The 18,128-nt window shown below is 47.1% G+C and overlaps 9 protein-coding genes across 9 annotated transcripts; 4 read left to right on the top strand and 5 right to left on the bottom strand.

The window, feature by feature from the left end:
* Positions 1-88: 88 nt before the first annotated feature.
* I302_103599 (uncharacterized protein) lies at positions 89-1,501 on the top strand (the record flags this gene model as incomplete). Its single annotated transcript, XM_019188967.1, has 6 exons — positions 89-718; positions 779-890; positions 974-1,054; positions 1,123-1,185; positions 1,263-1,361; positions 1,440-1,501. 6 exons carry the CDS (start codon positions 89-91, stop codon positions 1,499-1,501), a joined length of 1,047 nt encoding a protein of 348 aa, XP_019048529.1.
* A 609-nt stretch (positions 1,502-2,110) lies between these two features.
* On the bottom strand, positions 2,111-2,805 carry I302_103598 (60S ribosomal protein uL14; the record flags this gene model as incomplete). Its single annotated transcript, XM_019188966.2, has 4 exons — positions 2,111-2,158; positions 2,253-2,401; positions 2,548-2,667; positions 2,745-2,805. 4 exons carry the CDS (start codon positions 2,803-2,805, stop codon positions 2,111-2,113), a joined length of 378 nt encoding a protein of 125 aa, XP_019048528.2.
* Positions 2,806-3,800: 995 nt separating this feature from the next.
* I302_103597 (uncharacterized protein) lies at positions 3,801-7,567 on the top strand (the record flags this gene model as incomplete). Its single annotated transcript, XM_065869697.1, has 12 exons — positions 3,801-4,046; positions 4,458-4,784; positions 4,843-5,076; positions 5,137-5,268; positions 5,326-5,401; positions 5,465-5,603; positions 5,656-5,722; positions 5,782-6,343; positions 6,417-6,655; positions 6,715-6,925; positions 6,987-7,293; positions 7,348-7,567. The coding sequence occupies 12 exons, from the start codon at positions 3,801-3,803 to the stop codon at positions 7,565-7,567; spliced, it is 2,760 nt and encodes a 919-aa protein (XP_065725769.1).
* A 500-nt stretch (positions 7,568-8,067) lies between these two features.
* On the bottom strand, positions 8,068-9,265 carry I302_103596 (uncharacterized protein; the record flags this gene model as incomplete). Its single annotated transcript, XM_019188963.1, has 4 exons — positions 8,068-8,283; positions 8,355-8,541; positions 8,678-8,978; positions 9,217-9,265. 4 exons carry the CDS (start codon positions 9,263-9,265, stop codon positions 8,068-8,070), a joined length of 753 nt encoding a protein of 250 aa, XP_019048525.1.
* A 1,580-nt stretch (positions 9,266-10,845) lies between these two features.
* I302_103595 (uncharacterized protein) lies at positions 10,846-11,682 on the bottom strand (the record flags this gene model as incomplete). The annotated part of the gene is made up of 1 exon (XM_019188962.1): positions 10,846-11,682. The coding sequence occupies one exon, from the start codon at positions 11,680-11,682 to the stop codon at positions 10,846-10,848; it is 837 nt and encodes a 278-aa protein (XP_019048524.1).
* Positions 11,683-12,187: 505 nt separating this feature from the next.
* On the bottom strand, positions 12,188-12,736 carry I302_103594 (uncharacterized protein; the record flags this gene model as incomplete). The annotated part of the gene is made up of 1 exon (XM_019188961.1): positions 12,188-12,736. One exon carries the CDS (start codon positions 12,734-12,736, stop codon positions 12,188-12,190), a length of 549 nt encoding a protein of 182 aa, XP_019048523.1.
* A 554-nt stretch (positions 12,737-13,290) lies between these two features.
* Positions 13,291-14,774, top strand: I302_103593 (uncharacterized protein; the record flags this gene model as incomplete). The annotated part of the gene is made up of 5 exons (XM_019188960.1): positions 13,291-13,630; positions 13,694-13,939; positions 14,042-14,188; positions 14,318-14,459; positions 14,564-14,774. 5 exons carry the CDS (start codon positions 13,291-13,293, stop codon positions 14,772-14,774), a joined length of 1,086 nt encoding a protein of 361 aa, XP_019048522.1.
* Positions 14,775-14,925: 151 nt separating this feature from the next.
* Positions 14,926-16,426, bottom strand: I302_103592 (uncharacterized protein; the record flags this gene model as incomplete). Its single annotated transcript, XM_019188959.2, has 7 exons — positions 14,926-15,039; positions 15,166-15,385; positions 15,516-15,677; positions 15,876-16,005; positions 16,098-16,174; positions 16,235-16,362; positions 16,415-16,426. 7 exons carry the CDS (start codon positions 16,424-16,426, stop codon positions 14,926-14,928), a joined length of 843 nt encoding a protein of 280 aa, XP_019048521.2.
* Positions 16,427-16,830: 404 nt separating this feature from the next.
* Positions 16,831-17,921, top strand: I302_103591 (uncharacterized protein; the record flags this gene model as incomplete). The annotated part of the gene is made up of 5 exons (XM_019188958.1): positions 16,831-16,866; positions 17,054-17,138; positions 17,225-17,283; positions 17,372-17,638; positions 17,760-17,921. The coding sequence occupies 5 exons, from the start codon at positions 16,831-16,833 to the stop codon at positions 17,919-17,921; spliced, it is 609 nt and encodes a 202-aa protein (XP_019048520.1).
* Positions 17,922-18,128: the final 207 nt, after the last annotated feature.

Genomic DNA, 18,128 nt, shown 5'->3' with positions numbered 1-18,128 from the left:
CCATCAAACACTTCTCTCTCTCATTCATGTATTTTGATATATCCATCCTTTCGATCCTCATTCCATCATCTCAAGATCGAACACGACGATGGACCCATCACTCACCCTACCACCCAGTCTGGTAGGTATAATCACACCATCAACAGCCCACGCACTCTCATTCCTATTCACATCATCATACGTCGGATCACTATACATCTCTCAGAAATTCTTATCCACATCTACCCCTACTCCCAAATCATCTCGACCCATCACACCGAAAGAAGATGGTAACTCACCAGCTATACCGCCTATCTCATCAACGGATGTAGACGACGTAGAAATTAGGTATGAGAATGGACCGAAACCTGGTTCGAGGGATCATCCTGAGACTATCAAGAAAAGGATGATAGCTGTTACTATCTCTACTGTTCTCTCTCTATCAGGTGTTCATCTCACTATCAACCACCTATCTCATCCTAGTAATCGTATAGGAACGGAATTGAGACAGAGTCTTACCTTGTTGGGGTTGAGATTACCCACCCTCAAGAGCAGTGCGATAAGCAATGTATTGCCCTGGACATTGGCTCCGATACTCATGACTGGACCGTTGGTATCGATGTACCTCGATGGCGATCTGCCGATTGTAGGTGGAAGACATTATAACGAGAGTATCGTACAGAGGTTGAAAAGAGGTTGGAGGGAATTTGGGTTGATCGAATTTAGGAATTATGGTGTGGTGAGTGGATCGACTCAAGTCATCGTGGGTTGATCTAGTATGGCTGATCTGGTCTTACAGGGCCCTATCACTGAAGAACTGGTATTTCGATCGACCATCCTGGCAGTCTCGATATTAGGCGGATTAACTTTCAGATCCCTCGTATTCGGTACTCCATTATGGTTTGGTATAGGTCAGTCATAACTCAATTAGCTGTCCCTGCTTGCCCGATGTGGTCGGATTGACAAGCTGACGATGTAAGACTACTACTATCAGCTCATGCACATCATGCGCTCGAGACGTATAGGAAGAACGGTTCCACCAGAGATGCGGCCATACACGCTATTCTGGGATGCTGTGAGTCCTGGACCTCATCCTTCAACATAGTAGTGATCTCATATTGACTCTGGTCTGGTATCACACAGTATTCCAACTAGGCTATACGACACTGTTCGGATGGTTCGCTTCATACCTTTTCCTCACCACTGGTAAGTACCCCTATCGGAATGCCTTGGATCCATCAGCGTAGAGCTGAGACGCAGTGTGTCGTATTGTGGTTGTACAGGCTCGGTGATCCCTCCGTTGAGCTCACATGTATTCTGTAATATCATGGGCATATATCTACCCTCAACTGCGATAGCTCGACATCCAAAGAAGAAGATACGTGAGTGTCTTGCTCAGCTTGAAGATACATGCAGTAGTGCGGCAGATAGCTGATAGATATTTTTCCCGCTTTTGCAAGTGATCTGGACTAGTTATCTGGCGGGTATAGCTGGTTTCGTATGGGGCGTGAGAAGGTTATGAAGGTGATTTATTTATGATATTGTGCAGTTTTAGGGGAAGATCCCAGGTGAGTAGACACCTCAGCTAGAAGTGGACGTTTGATACTTTCTATCACAATCTTTAGCTGATCAAGCTGTCAACAGTATCTTGTCCAGAGTTTCGCTAGATTCTCAATCACAATGGCAGGTCTTTGTGATATCTGTATGATTTTCTCATAAATGGGTACAGTATCCATCAAGTGAATAATAGAATATAGAAATCAGGCAACATAACTGGGATAGGTCAGTTTGAAGTAGATTTATACCATACTTTCAAAAAGGATTATACCATTCTGTATATACCGTGTTTAGCTTATACCAGACATGTCATCTTGATACCCCTGTGCAAATGTCAATTACTAAATAAGCCGGCATCATAATCCATCAAGCATATCAGCACAATTACCAGCATCAGACTGCAGATCCAAATGTCAATGACATGACATGTCATTTCGCAGATAGTTCAAAGGCTTAGGAACCCGATATTGATTCAGGCCGTACAGTGTGCAGTGCAGGTTGTATGATCCATGCTCATCATGTCATCGTACAAAGAAGAACCCCCCTCAAACCAGATCTAACGAAGCCCCTCCGCTTATACGACGGTACCGGCGTTGGAAGCGATACGAGGCCACAAGTCGGCCTATTGAGAAGGAACAGGATATGATCAGCACACGTACACTCATACTCGACCAATGACTGGACAGCAACGGTGTGAGCAAAAGAGAAACACTCACACATTCCTTGGCTACAGGACCGTTGATGGCACTTCCCTTCATCTCACCCTTGGCGTTGACGATGACACCGGCGTTGTCCTCGAAGTAGAGGAAGATACCGTCCCTTCTTCTCCATGGCTTTCTTTGTCGGCAGATGACGGCGGGCATCACTGTGATGTCGAACAGGTAGGTTCAGGTGTAATTGCGAATGAGAGATCAAGAGTAAATAGGTTGTTGGAAAGTGGTCGAGAATGAAATGGAAAAATGAGCAGCACGTCAGTATGATTATCCCGTGAGGAGACTCGACCTCACTGACCCTTCTTTCTGAGTTCAGGCTTTCCCTTCTTGACCGAAGCCATAACCATATCACCAGCAGCGGCAGCGGGAAGTCTGTTAAGTCTGGCACCGAAACCGACAACTGAGATAACGTAGAGGTCTAATATTATTCCCAAGAAAAACAATCAGCATCATCGTCGTTCCACATTTCCTCAGAAAGGGGGAGTATAAACCCACTCTTAGCACCAGAGTTATCAGCACAGTTCATGACGGCTCCGACGGGGAGACCGAGGGACATTCTGAATTTGGTACCGGCAGCGGCGGCTGGGAATAGCAATATAGATCAGTTAAGAACTTTTATGGGTGGTGATCCTCCTATTTCTGCAGAGACCAGGATAGGATAGGATAGGACGATATGGTATGGTATCTAGCATTCTAATTGAGGTTGGTCGAATATGTCGAATTGGATGAGATCGTAGGTTTGCTGTGTTGATATTTGTCGGGATCCTTGTTTATATGTCCAGCACTTCCACCAACGACCTTCCCCGGCCTCTCCCTCCCTCATGTCTTTGACATCTTCTTATCCCTCAATGCTTCCTCTATGTTGACTTGTTGGTCGAAATATTCTTATTATCCTTCTTGCTTCCAACCCACAAATATACCATATCGTCCATGTCCCTCTGTTATCCTATCCTGTCCCGCGTCCATTCTGTACAAACCACTCACATTTGGCGGACATCTTGACTTGTCTTTTTTTGAAGGATGAAGAAGGGTAAGACTATTTAGAGGATGATCAACAATTAAAGGTTTTTTGGCATCAACCAGCAGCGAGCAGCAAGCAACAACCACACGACAGAGTCAGTGACAGCCAAAGTACCAAAGTGCGAATTGGAGATTTTTGGTGTGAGGTTGAAAACGGAGTTTCGCGGGATTAGCATTTCAAAGGATCAGGAAGATATCCGTGGCGATGTCTGTTCCAATCTAAACGGGGTGGCGGTAATAAAGGGGAACTCGAGCTGACCTAGGGTGGAATGTGAATACGTAATATACGCGTCGAATGGATAGATGGATGGATGAGTCAACCCCTGTGGTGAGATGTAACATTGAATTTTAGAGAGTCGCGATCGAGAATTATGATCACTGTATGGATATCATTGAAATCACTTTACATGTCATCATCGTACCTATAGCCATCATTATCCCATAGATTCATAGAGCTCTCTTACTCAAGTGCTTGCCATAACAGATACTCATAGCATACCACATCTTACCATACGACACACTGTAACACACATGGCATCATCAACCTCAACTTCATCGACCTCTTCCGAAAACATCCCCTCCCTTTCTCATACAGCAACTACGTCCGTCACCAACTCCATGCCTGTATCTCCCCGAACGGCCTCTCCGGGTTTAGTGGACCATGTGAAGGTTGCAAATGGGGATGTGAAAAATGAAAATGGAGAAGAAGGGGCAGAGAAGATCAATGCGGAAGAGCTGGTAGCGGAGATTCAGGAGGAAGGTGAAAGTGATCCTCAGGTGAGTTTGAAGGGATACCCACATGTTCTGTCTCGTTGCATCACACCTGGAAATGCAGAAGAGGAGGAATATTTTTGAGATGTACACACACACATATACACACGATATCAGGAGTTCAATTCATCCGAGTTATTTGTTTGTTTGGTTCGGTCGGAAATGGAAATATAACCTATCTCGTCAGCGTGGTGATGGAAGCTGACTACCTTCCTTTGTGTTCATTTCTCTCCTTTACACTCTTTGTTCTGTACGACTCTCCAATATATCACGTATATACATTCCCCTCTTTCGAACCGTGTCCTCTCTCATATTTCAATACACTCTTCAACACTAAACACGATGTACCCCTCACCATATCATTCCGATGCCAACCTACCACCCATCGATCATAAACCACACGATGCTCGATATCAGGCTGCTGCTCGAGCCGCTAGATTATCTTTCCTCTTAGATAAATCAACCATCTATGCCAAGATTATCGGTGAGAGGATGGCGAGGCAACAGATAGAAAAGAAGAAGGCCGAGGAAAGAGCTGAAGTTAGAAAAGCCAACAAAGAGAAGAAAGCTGAAGAAGGTCAGACGTCTGGAAGAGGCGGTATGAGGGGGAAGAAGGTCAAGGTTGAGGAGAACGAGAAAGAGACTCCGGCTGTTGGTGGCAAACGAAAAAGAAGGAGTGAAGGTGGGAGAGAAGAGAAGAGGGCTAAAGTGGAAGAAGGGGATGAAGAAGCTGATGTCAAAGAGGTAAGCTGCCTTCTTAGGACGGCTCTTCAAGGATCTCAGCTGACAAATCAATTTACAGGAGGTGAAAGCGGAAGAGGAGGCAGCGGCCAAAGAAAACCAACCCAACGGTGCCGAAGCAAACGGTGATGCCGATGCAGCTGAGGATGATGGCGTGCAGTATTCTTTCAAACAACCTGAACTGGTCACAGGCGCGAAATTACGAGATTATCAACTAGCTGGTGTACAGTGGATGATATCCTTGTATGAGAATGGGTTGAACGGTATTCTAGCCGATGAAATGGGTTTGGGTAAAGTAAGTCAGCTGCTGTAAAGACATCTCTCATGGGAGCTTACATGTAGCATGATTGTATAGACTCTTCAAACCATCTCTTTCTTGGCTCATCTACGATCAAAAGGGACTTGGGGCCCGTTTCTCATCGTCTGTCCACTATCAGTCCTAAACAATTGGTGTTCCGAGTTCGAGAAGTTCACTCCTTCCGTTCCTGTAAGCTTCTTCATTATTGTTCGCCTGATGAACTGCTCAAGCTGACATTGCATGTAGGTCCTGATGTACCATGGTACACCCGAACATCGTGCGGATCTTCGTAAAACCCGTCTACAACCTCCTTCATCAGCTGGTGTTGGCGGCTTGAAGTCGGGCAAGAAGGGAAGGAAGTCTACTGGATCTGCTCTCAGACCAGGTCAGAATGATACTTCGTCTTTCCCCATTGTCATCACTACCTTCGAGATCTGTATGAGGGATAAGCAGTACCTTAGTGGGCTTATGTGGAAATTCATTGTTGTGGATGAGGGTCATAGGTTGAAAAATCTAGACTGCAAGTGAGTCAGCTGGCGATCGAAGACGGGATTTCAGCTGATGTTGGTATTGCAGACTCATCCGAGAGTTGAAATCGTATACCAGTGCTAATAGGATGATCCTTACTGGTACGCCCTTACATGTGAGTTAGCTGGACGGTCTGTTGATGATGAATAATAGCTGATCTCATCTGTCAAATAGAACAACCTTGCCGAACTATGGTCACTACTCAACTTCATCTTACCTGATATTTTCGACGATCTCGATTCTTTCCAGCAGTGGTTCAACTTCGACGAAATGAACAATGGAGCAACGACTGAAGGCTTACTCAACAAATCCACTGTTGTAGCCTCACTCCATGCTATCCTCAAGCCATTTTTACTCCGACGATTAAAGGTTGATGTGGAGAAAGAACTTCCACCGAAGAAGGAATATTTGCTCTACGCTCCTCTGACTCAACAGCAAAAAGACATCTATCAAGCTATCGCTTCTGGTTCTATCAGGCAATTCTTGATCGACAAGAAATCTGGTGGGAACGACGATGAAACTGCTGAAGCTGAAGATTTACCTCAGCCTGAACCTGTCCCCGAGCAATCTACAAGTCGAGCCTCGCGAAAGAAGGATAGAGTGAATTACAAGATCGAAGAGAATGATTCCAAGTTCATCAGAGATCTCGAGAATGGTGTTAAAGTGGATGAACCTAGTGGGGTGAAGGAGAAGTGTGCAGCTGAGATAGGTAGAGATTACGCATTGAAACAAGCCAGTGAGTTCAGTTCTCAATGCTTGTCCAACAAAATATCCATCCGAGGAGGCCTGACATGTGGATGCCTTTACAGCCAAAAGTGTCAATAATATGCGATTGCAGAATATCGTCATGCAACTGCGAAAGATCTCGTCTCATCCGTTCCTCTTCGATTGGCCGGTGGATCCAAACACCAACGAATATGTCGTAGATCAAGAATTGGTCAACGCTTCGGGTAAAATGCTTTTGCTTAATCGATTGCTCGGAGAACTGTTCGCTAGGGGTCATAAGGTGTTGCTGTTCTCGCAGTTCACCACCATGCTGGATGTAATCGTAAGTCAGCTTCCGACCCAATCATAGCGATATAAGGAAGCTGACCCTCAACACTGCAGGAGGATTGGGCTACAATCCACAAAGGCTTCAAAGTATGTCGAATCGACGGATCCACCTCTCAAGAATCTCGACGAGAGCAGATGCACGACTTCAATAACGGTGGGGACGATCCGGAAGCATGCAAGTTGTTCTTGCTCTCTACCAGAGCTGGTGGGTTGGGTGTCAACTTGGTCGCTGCCGACACTGTCATTTTCTTCGATAATGATTGGAGTGAGTAAGCTCTCCGTTCTCGAGCCAAGGGATACAAGCTGACTGTCATATCTGCCGTCAGATCCACAAATGGATCTTCAAGCTCAAGATCGAGCGCATCGAATCGGACAGACTCGACCAGTATTGATTTTCCGACTTGTTTCGGCTCATACAATCGAGACTAAGATTCTTGCCAAAGCAGGCTCCAAGCGAAAATTGGAAGCTCTCGTCATCTCCCAAGGAAAGTTCGGTAGAGTGGTAGATGAGAACGGCCGAGTTATTTTGGGGAAGAAATCCAAAGTCGAAAGCACCGCTGAGATGGCCAAGGCGTTACTGGAGTTGGACGGTGAAGAGATCGATGTAGTCAGTAAAGATGATAAGATCATCAGGTGAGCTTCCTTGAACCTCCAGTCGTAAACACAAGCTGACCGATCATGAACTAGTGATGCCGATCTGGATATCCTCCTTGATCGATCCCCCGCAGCATTCGCCAGACAGAAAGGATGGTCCGCTGGATTAGGTAAGAGCGGAGCAGATAGAAAAGCCCAGATCGAAAAGGGTGAGAAGACCGCGTTTGAGGTGTTCGAAGCTGCCAAGGATGATGCTGGAGGGTTGGACGCGATGTTTGGAGGGGACGGTGAGGTCGATGGCGATGGACAGTAGGGGGGTGAGCTGCTTAGATGTTGATTAGAAATGCTTTCAGATACGTGGTAGATGTGCGTACATACTTTTGCTCATAGTGTAATTTAGATTATTCGTATAGTTATACAGTCAGTTCGTTGTACATGTAACATAGAGATATGTCATACCCATCATGATCTTGCAAGATCCGTTCTCGTTGGACGTGTGGTCATTCGTATATTCTATGTGCTTTGCGCTCTTACCGACATTATCCAAGACAGAATTATCGGAAGGGAAAGAGACTTGTTCATCCTGCAATCGCTTCAATTACCAATGTACATGTGCATATCACTCTTCCAAAATATAAACTTGATTTCCACTGTATATACTGGAATTAGATTTAATCAACTCTCTTCTTTCCCAAACACTGAGCATAAGATAAGAAATGATAGAATAGAACATTTAGCGATCATCCCACCCGACTTCTAGATCTATCGTCTAAACCGTTATTTATTATAAATACAAACCCCAGGCTGACCAGCCTAGAAAGCAATGGCCATCCCAGCAGCGACACTGACCAAGGCTACCAAACCGCCCACAAAGGAAGTGACAGGCGCAGCACCGGAGTTGGGCGAGGTAGCAGAGGAAGCAGCGGCGGCAGCTGAGCTGGTGGCTGATCCGGCTGCACCTGCTGCTGAACCTCCCGCTCCTGCCGCTGAGGAGGCTGCGCTAGCTGCGCCAGAGGCGGCGATGGTGATCTGCAATCGTATTCTGTCAGCCTTACTTTGCTTTGATTTTCGTATAACGGAAAAGTGATTAGGGTACTTACGCCGGAAGCAGCTGCTGAAGCACCACCTGCCGTCGCCGTGATTGTAGCTCCGTTCGAGACGGTGGGGTAGGTCACTCCGGAGGGAACGTAGCCTCCTCCACCGGTGTTGAGGCCACCGGTACCGGACGCAGACGAGATGTCGCCGCCTGCTGCTGTTGCGGTGCTTGATCCTGAGGCTGAGAGGGCTCTACGGGGTGGTTCATCACGTGAGTCAGCTCTACTCTTCCTCCTCTTTGTATATTTGTGAATTTTAGCATATAGGATCCGACAGCGGAAGATCCACCATGAAGTTATTTCTGGCGTAGGGATCGTAGCACACTCACTGAAGACCACCCGTAACAGACGATCCAGTCTGCGAACAACCCGACTTGATCTGATCAACAGCAGATTGCAATTGTCTCCATTCCGACTGAGAGACCCCAGCGGTATTATCGAGAGTGCACTGGAAACAACCGATGAAATCGTTGAATGTGGATTGTTGACACACGCTCAAGCAGGTGGTGGAGTCGCCATTGAGACATGCGTTGTAGATTTTGAGTGCGCCGTCGCATGAACATTGGGACGGGAAGGCGTTCTCTAGTTGTCGGACGGGGAAGAGCTTCATGTGCTCTGGGCTTAGGGCGGCTACGTCGCGTCGCATCGCATCATTCTCCGGTCAGCATACACTCATCTTTCCTTTGCTTCATTTCTTTGGCTCAATAATGGAGGAGGGAAGGCGTCAAGACGGAGGGAACCGGCCGAAGCCGAAACTATAAACTATAAGAGGGCTCGTGCAGATATATGCCAAGCATACAAGCATGTACTAAATATACCAAGAAACGATTGTGGAGCGAGCTTCTCTGACCTGTATCAAGGGACTCACCAGCTGAGAGAGCACCGAGGAGGGGTACGAGAGCGACGAGTCCGAACATCTTGGTGGTTTAACGAGTGTCTATGTCTATTTGGTTGGGAGTCGAGAAGCCCGAGATATCCGGAGGGGTTTGTTGACGAGTTGCGATTTGGTGGATTGGACGATGAATGTATATTATGGTGTTGTAGGGATGATGCAGAGCGGCGCAGAGAACGTAGAGAGGATCAATGAATGGTAGATCAGCACTTCACATCCATATCAAATCACATTCCGGACTGAGCGGTACAGGTGGTAGCAATGAGGCTTGTTTGTACCTTCACCCATGGAATGACACGAGGCTTGCTGCGAGATATACTGCTAATCCGCAGACATGACTCACCGATAAGATTGTAACAGAAGTATGCTTATATCTCGCAGTAAGATTTATGAAAGATAAAGAAGGGAATGAAAAGGTGATGCAATGAATACATTCCTTCAACGTGACCAACATATATATACATGCATGAAGGGGTGCACTGTATCCATCCGAACGGTCCGACTCAGAACCGAAAACACACTCCACTAATTGTTCTTCGCGCTTGGGCGCTGTTGACGGAGAGGGAGGGTAGAGTGTCATCCAACGTTTATGATGTGTACTTTTCGGGGTAAGGTATGAAACCTGAGGGATAGGATTTGGGGATCTTTACGTGATCGGAATATGAGGTACTGTCGTAGTCTTAGTCGTTTTTGTTGTTTGGAAAGGGTCTCACTTCACATCCGTCAATTGGGTTTTGTTTTTGTACCGTCAGCGGGAGAGGTCCGTCCGTCCGTCCTTCACTCCTCTTTGTGTATTCGTACTTCATCCCCCCCTCTGCATCACAGTACGAACGGAGTTGACAAGTCACGGGATCACAACGAAACTAGACCAGACTAATCAAATCGAACAACGTTTCTCGATAACTTAATTACTGTGCCTTGTCTCATGGAGAGGTTGCTGTACTCGTACAAGCTGTGCTCCGTGCTTAGTCTGCTCGGTTCTGTCATGACACCGAGTGATTGGGGTGAAAGGGGTATGATTAAGGTGGCGTTTTGATGGATTCACTCACACTCCCTGAGTAAGACACATAATCTATTTTAGTGGAGGAACGTGTTATCGTATCTTACTCAACCCTCTCAATCAATAACGAGAAGCTCGGTAATCGTGCCGAGAGATCTCCGGTCCATCTTGGTTCTTGCGTCACTTCCGAGGGGTGACCACAGATGGATACGGGATGTAGTGAATTGCTGCAGGAGATGGTATTGCATACTTGTGTATGTACCTCCGAAGCTGCTTCCTTGGATGTTGAACACAGTGCAAAGGAGGGGAAGGCGAAGGGAAATGGCGAGATGTCTTGGCATTCTTGCATACCCTTACCTCTTCGAGCTTAGTTCAGGTTTCGTTCGTGTTACCGTAAGTTACGAGTAGATAAGGAAGCAAATTGCGTTGTGTTAACCGAATTTGCTTCACATGACTCATCATATATCCGTTATCCGCGGGCAGGGGCATTGTGACTACCCCTGTACAACCGAGTTGTCATGTTCAGCATATCCAGCTGGGTCATGCATAGCTGCTCAACTCATGAGTCCGTAGAGTGGATCTATATGTTACAGTACCAGAAGTCATTACCTAGACCTTAGAGAGGATGAACGAACATCCGCGCTCGCCTCGTCCGCCATACCCTCACCAGGCAATTCACCTTCCTTGAGCTTAAAGCCTGACTCTGGCGGTTCCTCCGGTGGATCGGTCACTATAGATCTAGAGGTAGTAGCGCCATGCACATTGGTCCTCCACTTATCCAAAAGGACAGATTTCGCAGTGGGTTTCGTTCCCGAAGATTGAGATGGGGTATTACCAGAGTTTGAATCGTCGTCCTCCTCTTCACCACTTGATACATCCACTCCCGATAGATCATCATCCTCCCCATCCCCATATTCGGAGGCTGCTCTGAATCTCGAACACCTCGAAGGAGAGGGATCAACCCAGGTTGGTGGACCTTTGGGTCCTTTCACAGATTGTAGTGCGCTTTCGAATGGTCCAATGCTCGGGGGTTTGTCAAAGGTTACTTGAAAATCTACGCTTTTTCTAGTCCGGATTTTGTAAGCTTGAAGGAGTGGTTTCGCCCTAGCAGCAAATGTTGATTTAAGCCCCTCATGGATAGATGATAGTATGGTGGAATGCCCGGAATCATCGGTATGGAAATTGTCATTGTTGGATATATACGATTTGGATTCGTCCGATCTCAGCCAATCTTGCACGGATTCATCGGAAGCGCAAGTGAGAGCGCTCATCGCCTGATATGCCTCGCCAGAGAAGCCTTCTGCTGGGGGGTTAAGGGTGTGATCGTGGTCGAATGTGTACGTGCCTAAGAAGGGATGTGAGATAGCTCGGAAGTTGAGGGAGAAGGACAAGTGGCTGGGTTGGATGGCGGAGCGTCGGATGGAAGAGGGAGGAGCGGACATGATGTATAGTATTGACGGATAGGGTACGTGCTGCGAGTTGTTGATGGACCAGGATAATCCAGGAGGACGAGTGGTAGGAAGGATTCAATGGCACCTCAATAGTTTTAAGACCTCACATAGCCTTCGTGTTGCTCCTTTAACAAGGTAGGCATGAATGGATCGGCATATCAAAGGTTGGCTGAGGCTAGGAAGACAAATCAGTTGGTTTGGAACACAGCACTGGGAATTCCCAATTTGTTCCTAGCCCCGGTGCTGAGCAAGCGACATGCAGAGCTAACCCTATGCAGGTTATTCAACATCCTATGGCCATAAGGCAAGATGTATAATTAGCCGCAAGGTTCTACCATCGCAGATTCCGGTTGAGAAGGTATGGGCAATTAGCTGAAGATTGTCGAGGCCGTTCCGAATCGTTTGGATCCAATGGCATACAGCGATTCACAGCATGTTCTGACACATAACTTATATCATGCTCGCATAAGAAAAGATTGACATCATGGCTGGCCCTCTACAATCTCGTCCAATCCCCGCCATCCTCACCTTCCAAATACTCATATGGCTTCTTAGCGGCCAGATGAGGATCCCCACCACATCCCTTCACGCTCTGTACCCAGCTGGAAGTACTCCTATCCCGTCGAGCCTCTTTGCAATGTATGAAAGTGAAATTACAGCCCATCCCACCAGTTATCTCCCCGATCCTCTTCGTGAGGTTGGGTCCCAACGTTTCACTAATTAGTGTTTGGGCAGCGAGGGACAATCCCATCTTATCCAATAAGACCATAGAGCCCCATTCGGTTGCCTCCGCCCACTCCCATCTCGCTCTATCGTTAACTAGTCGTTGGGTCTCCTCGGATTGAGACCAGCTATCACAAAGCTCTTTCACTATGCTTTGGACTTCCGGTAGATGAGCTGAGATCTTATCGTACTCTTCTTGAGAATGTGCGAACCTCGTCAGTCCCAGGGATGGGCGGATGAATAACGGTAAGTTCCCATAGGAGAACGCCTCAATGTCGAAGTTGACATTGAACTTTATGTTCTCATCGTTGGAGAGAGCCATAATCGTACTGTGTTGATATTTACCGCAGTGTGCGGATGTCAGTAGTGGTTGTTGTATTGGCAAATTTGTAACTGGTACAGTAAAGTATCGCGTCGGACAATGATAAGATGATTCGAAACCCGAAAGACATACTTTCTACATAGGCAATGAGAGTGTCCTGTAGCAGTCTGAATCGTGTCTTATCTACGTATACTGTGCCCCTTTGCACCTTTGTGCGGGAATGGAAAATGCGGAACCACGACTGACAAAGGACCTGTGAATGTGAAGTCGAGTCGCATTCGAAGTCACACGGCGACCGAAAGACGTGACTAGCCGGGGTTAGACAATACCACATGATAGGTCATTCAGAGGACAAAGGAGAGTGTGGGTGGGTGGACGCTGAGAGTGGAGGCATATAGGGTATCTTCCACGTCATCATTCCTTCGCTTCGCTCGGTTGTTGGGCAATTTCGTTCGAATGCGCATTGTAAAAGGTTGAAAGACCCTTCCTGCAGTAGCTGATGATTTGTCATTTATCTGAGAAGCACTCACTCTCATAAAAAAGATAACACTCTCATGAAACTCGCAGGTCGAGCCCCCACACGTACCATATCCCTCCTCCTCCAACTCCTCCGCATACTCTCATACCCATTCTTCATCCTCCTCCACCTCCTCTTCATCGCCTCTTCCCTCCTACTGCGGACGTATGAGACATTCACTAGCAAATCCTCTTTGGCCGAAGACACCGATCAAGAGAGACGACAGGCTGCTCCTCCGAGACATCTCGCGTTGATACTTGTCCCTTCTAAAACACGGAGGAAAGACGAAAAAGCAGCATTGGTGGAAAGTATACTGCGGGCTATTGAATGGTCTGGCGAGTGGGGTGTGGGGGAATTATCATTATGGGATGGGCAGGGTGAGTGGCTCGAGATTATGAGATGTCTCGGTTGTTCATGCTGACAAAAGGTACACGATACAGGCCTAACACAATCCGTCTTACCGAGCCTTATGAAAACCCTTTCACTCAACATCTCCAAAACTCACCAAAACCACTTACCCATCTCTCCACCATCTACACCGCCCAATGGACCTACGCAGGATATGTCACCTGAGGAAGAGGGACCGGTATCGCCCTCCCCCCGACGAGCAGGGGGAAAGAGTCTGGTCAGGAAGTTGGAGAGTGTGGGGGTGGGTGATGAGGTTAGGAGCGTGACGATTCATCCTGGTAAGTAATACATAGTATTTCTACCTTCTATCAGCTGTCCGGGATCCGAACGTTCCTCTGTAGGATCTCAGCTAAATGTGTTTCGTATTTTCGTTGTTATAGGTACTTCTTCGAATAGATCCCTAAAATTACATTTCCTCCCTCCCTCGGCTTCTTCCGAGATTATCGTCAATCTCACCAAGCGCTATATAGAGAGGAAGAAGGATGTAGGGCAGATAGATGTGAAGAGCGTAGATAGGGACATCAGAGGTGAGTCAGAGCATTGCAGCTTGTCTCTGCCATCTCCCATTTCTTTAAATCCAGTTTCCTTCATTCTCTTTCAACAACATCATCTCCACCGGCGACTTCGGCTGATCTCCTATATCACTCCCTTCACAGAACAACTCCACTTCACCTCCGACCCAGACTTACTCCTCATCCACCATCTCTCCCGTCCATCACTCCTCGGCTCGCTCTTACCGCGCAGCCCACCTGAATTATGGGGATATCCATTCTGGTCATTACGCATTACCGAGATATAGTGAGTGTCCAGTCCAATCGATTCATCTTCCGCTCTCCCGAGGCATCTGCATTCCTCATCCCCCATGTTTGACACGGGCTCAGCTGACCGAACTTACCCACTAGCCAATATCCCTCCCCCCTCCCACTCTTACACCACCTCTCCCCCTTGATCACCTCATTCCGCTCCTCGTCATTACCCTTCCTCCGTAAGCTTGGTTACTCAATATCGGTACCCCCCAATATACACTCAGATGGGCACGGTATCCTGCATAGAGAAGAATGGAATGGAGCTATGGGAGCTTGGTCAAAGGTCGAACAGAGGTTGGGTAAATAAGTCTAAAGGAATTTACGGAATAGAAAGGTATAAAAATCGAACATTGTGCATTATTTGTTATGTGTATGCATTTACATTCTCATATATCATAATCTACATCTCATACTCTGTTCACCCTATCTCAGGTTTAGACTAATCTATTCAGCACGGATTATTGAGTCTGAGCTCCATATCCTCTCAAACCCTCTGCGAACTTCCAGTAGGTATCGGCTGATTTCGAGTCTGAGATGTCGACTCCCTCAGAGGTGATCGTGGCGATTTGGTACTGAGCGAAGAGTTGTTAGCATTTACTCAATCGTACTTTGAACGTGTATTTTGATCGAAGACCATTTCACCTTCCCATACATCTCTAAATCTCCGGAAGTACAAGGGCTTCATCGACGCAACTCACCTTGTTCAAACTCCTCGCGTCTCGGTAGAACAGGACCTTCATGCAATCCTCCAAGACCTTCTCAGCCTCCTCTTTAGTCAATAACGGTCCATTCCCGTCAATACCAGCTTTAGCTTCGTATGCTTCTCGCAGCAATGGTTGGGCAAGGTGGGCACCGAACCCTGTTGCGAGCGTTGGGGCGGTGTAGGTCGTTCCAAGCAGGTCGACGTATGCTAGGAAGCTGCGGATGTATTTAGCTTGACACCTGACCCGTATACGGTAGGAATACACGGCTGGTCGAGAAGAGAAAGGAAGTATGCGATAGACGAAACGAAATTTGATTGTCGGTAGCAAGCACGAACAAAACCCACCTCTCCTTCTTTACTTTGTCCCATCCACCGACCAAGACAGCATTCCATACGGGGTTCATCTTACTTCTCCTAGCGTAGAATAGGTTACTTAGGAGTTCGTAGATGTTCTTGGGAGAGAGGGAGGGGTGGGAATCTGTCAGGGCTAAGGCGTCTTCTTCTCGTCTATTGCGAATGGAAAGATGGGTTAGCGATGCTCGATGTACGCTTAGCTGTAGCTTGCACAAACGACGAGAACGATGGACAAGGCAAGTTGAAAGGAGTTAATAGTAGATGAGGTTGATCATTTCGGACGATCGTCTTAATACCATACCGACCGGCTTTTTTCTGGATTGAGACAAAGAGATAATGAAATGCACTCACAACAACGCATCGAGCTCTTTCTTCAACCATTGGAAATCCGACATATCACCCGCTACACCCAATAACGTATGTTGACCTAAGGGATGGAGTCGTTGGATATCTCTAAATCGAGCGAGGGAACCGTACGATGCTGTTTCACAAGTACATCAGCTTACTCCGCAACTGATTGACATCCAGTCGTATAAGGTAGCTGAGACGCGGTTATAGCAATATGGGACTCACCCAAATTATCAGCAGCGATCATGACCCCTCCATCATATTTCAATCCCAACACTGAAGTACCAGTGACCAATGGTTGTCTATCCCAATGTTCCATCGTTAGCTTTTGTTTTGGGTTGTCAGTGAGAACGCTAGCTCACTGGGTATGTCCCACTGGACCATGATGAGCGTGTGAGCTCTGACCCCGTTGAGTCTGAGGCAAAGGAAAGGTATTGAATTGGTTGAATGACGAGTTGGCCGGGGTGGGTTGTCCCCATGTTGCTGGGTGCTGTGGTCGGGGTGTCAGCTACATTCAATTCAATGTTCATGGAGTAGCTTACCTGGGACATCATGTTGGTTGCGACGCTGTGTGTCTATGCTAGGGGAGATGACAGAGGTGTTGTTGAATCAGAGTTGTTGATATTAGCACACAAGTACAATGCAACATCGACGGTGATGATGATGATGCACTCGGTATCAACGACGCGCAACTCATATCAGATTATACCATGACGTGGCGTTACCAGCAAGAACACGTGGTGTGATGAATGATAACAAGTCACTGAGCACACCTCCACTCGGAGTCACCCGCTCGTGTCAGTGTGTCAGTGTGTCAGTGTATCTGGTCGTGTTGTTCGAGGTGACACACTATGGCCTTCCTAGACAAGGTATATATAAGTCACCTATAGCTATTCACTCTGTACAAACGTATCCCTTTGTTCCTTCCCTTCATATCTCAACAGAATACATAGACAACATGGCTCAACCTCAGTTCTTCGAGACTATCACAAAGGTGAGTTGGTACCGTGATCTATCTCTTCCACTTCCTCGCGGTCCCTTGCCCTATTGATCGCTCGTGTCGTGGCGGTCTGGGCGACTGTTCGGGACATCACCAGTCCATGTCTCTCATGGTGAACAGTGATGGGTTGCAGCATCATACTAGTGAGATCGTAGAAGCTAACATTGCTACACTTGGCTAGTCCTTCACCGAAGTGACCATCACAGAGGCTGGTGTGGATACCGCTGAGTTCCTTGAGGCTGCCGAGAACCTGGTCAAGATCTTTGGTGAGTGAGGTCCCCTATATCAGATCAGCTATGATGACACCGTTCCATGAAAGATCGTAGCTGATATCGAGGTAATACTGAGATAGGTCTCTTCGGTAACCCAGCTTTCGTTGTTGTTCAGAATGACTTGACAGGTAACATCGCAGTGAGTGGACTCAAGCTCAACCACTTTCCCTATCCACCATTACATATACCAGCATGATTGACATATACATTTGATATGGTATTGCTAGAAAGTCCGAGCCTACCTCGCCCAGAACCCCGATTCCGGCAAGACGCTCGAATCCCTCCTCGCTGCTGAGAAGGCCAACATCCCTAAAGCCAAGGACCGAGTCGCGACTGATGCCTTGATGTGGTTATTGAGAGGATTGAAGTTCACCTCTCTGGGTCTGAAGTACAACTTGGATAACCCCGAGGAAGAGTTGAGTGCAAGTTTCACGAAGGGTTATGAGGGGAGTTTGAAGAAGTATCATGGGATGATGGTACGACCTGTATTTTATGTGAGTGGGGTGGTCCTGTTTCCAATGGTTCTTTCTCTGTTTCAGAGGAGGCGTTTGCTTTGAGACTAGAGTAGAGAAGCTGTATTGAGTGACTCGCTTACATTGTTCGTCAACTATTTAGCTCGCAATGAAAGCATGTCCCTACAGAGCCACCTTCTACCCCAAATTGGGTGAACCCCAATCAGAGGTCTTACCCAAACTTGAAGCTTGGCTCAAAGCTCTTCAAGATATCGTAGCCAAGGAAGAAGGTGTCTTCAAGGCTGGTGGATATGGTGAGATTTAGATTGCTCACTCTGAGGTTGTCTTCTTTTACACATATATATGCATAGTATTATCGCATGTATGCTCTTGCATTACGTCTATGAAGGTGGAGGTGATAATTGCCATTTTGAGTAATAATGATTGATGTCGCGTGTTTTGTGTGGTAACGAACGACGCGTAGCGTAAACAAACAAATATCTCATAAACCAAATAAATCCTTCCTCTTGCT

This window comes from Kwoniella bestiolae, chromosome 2 (assembly GCF_000512585.2).
Source record: "Kwoniella bestiolae CBS 10118 chromosome 2, complete sequence".
Classification (NCBI taxonomy): domain Eukaryota; kingdom Fungi; phylum Basidiomycota; class Tremellomycetes; order Tremellales; family Cryptococcaceae; genus Kwoniella; species Kwoniella bestiolae.
The sequence above is the reverse complement of the archived record's forward strand: the minus strand, read 5'-3'. Positions and strand labels throughout refer to the sequence as shown.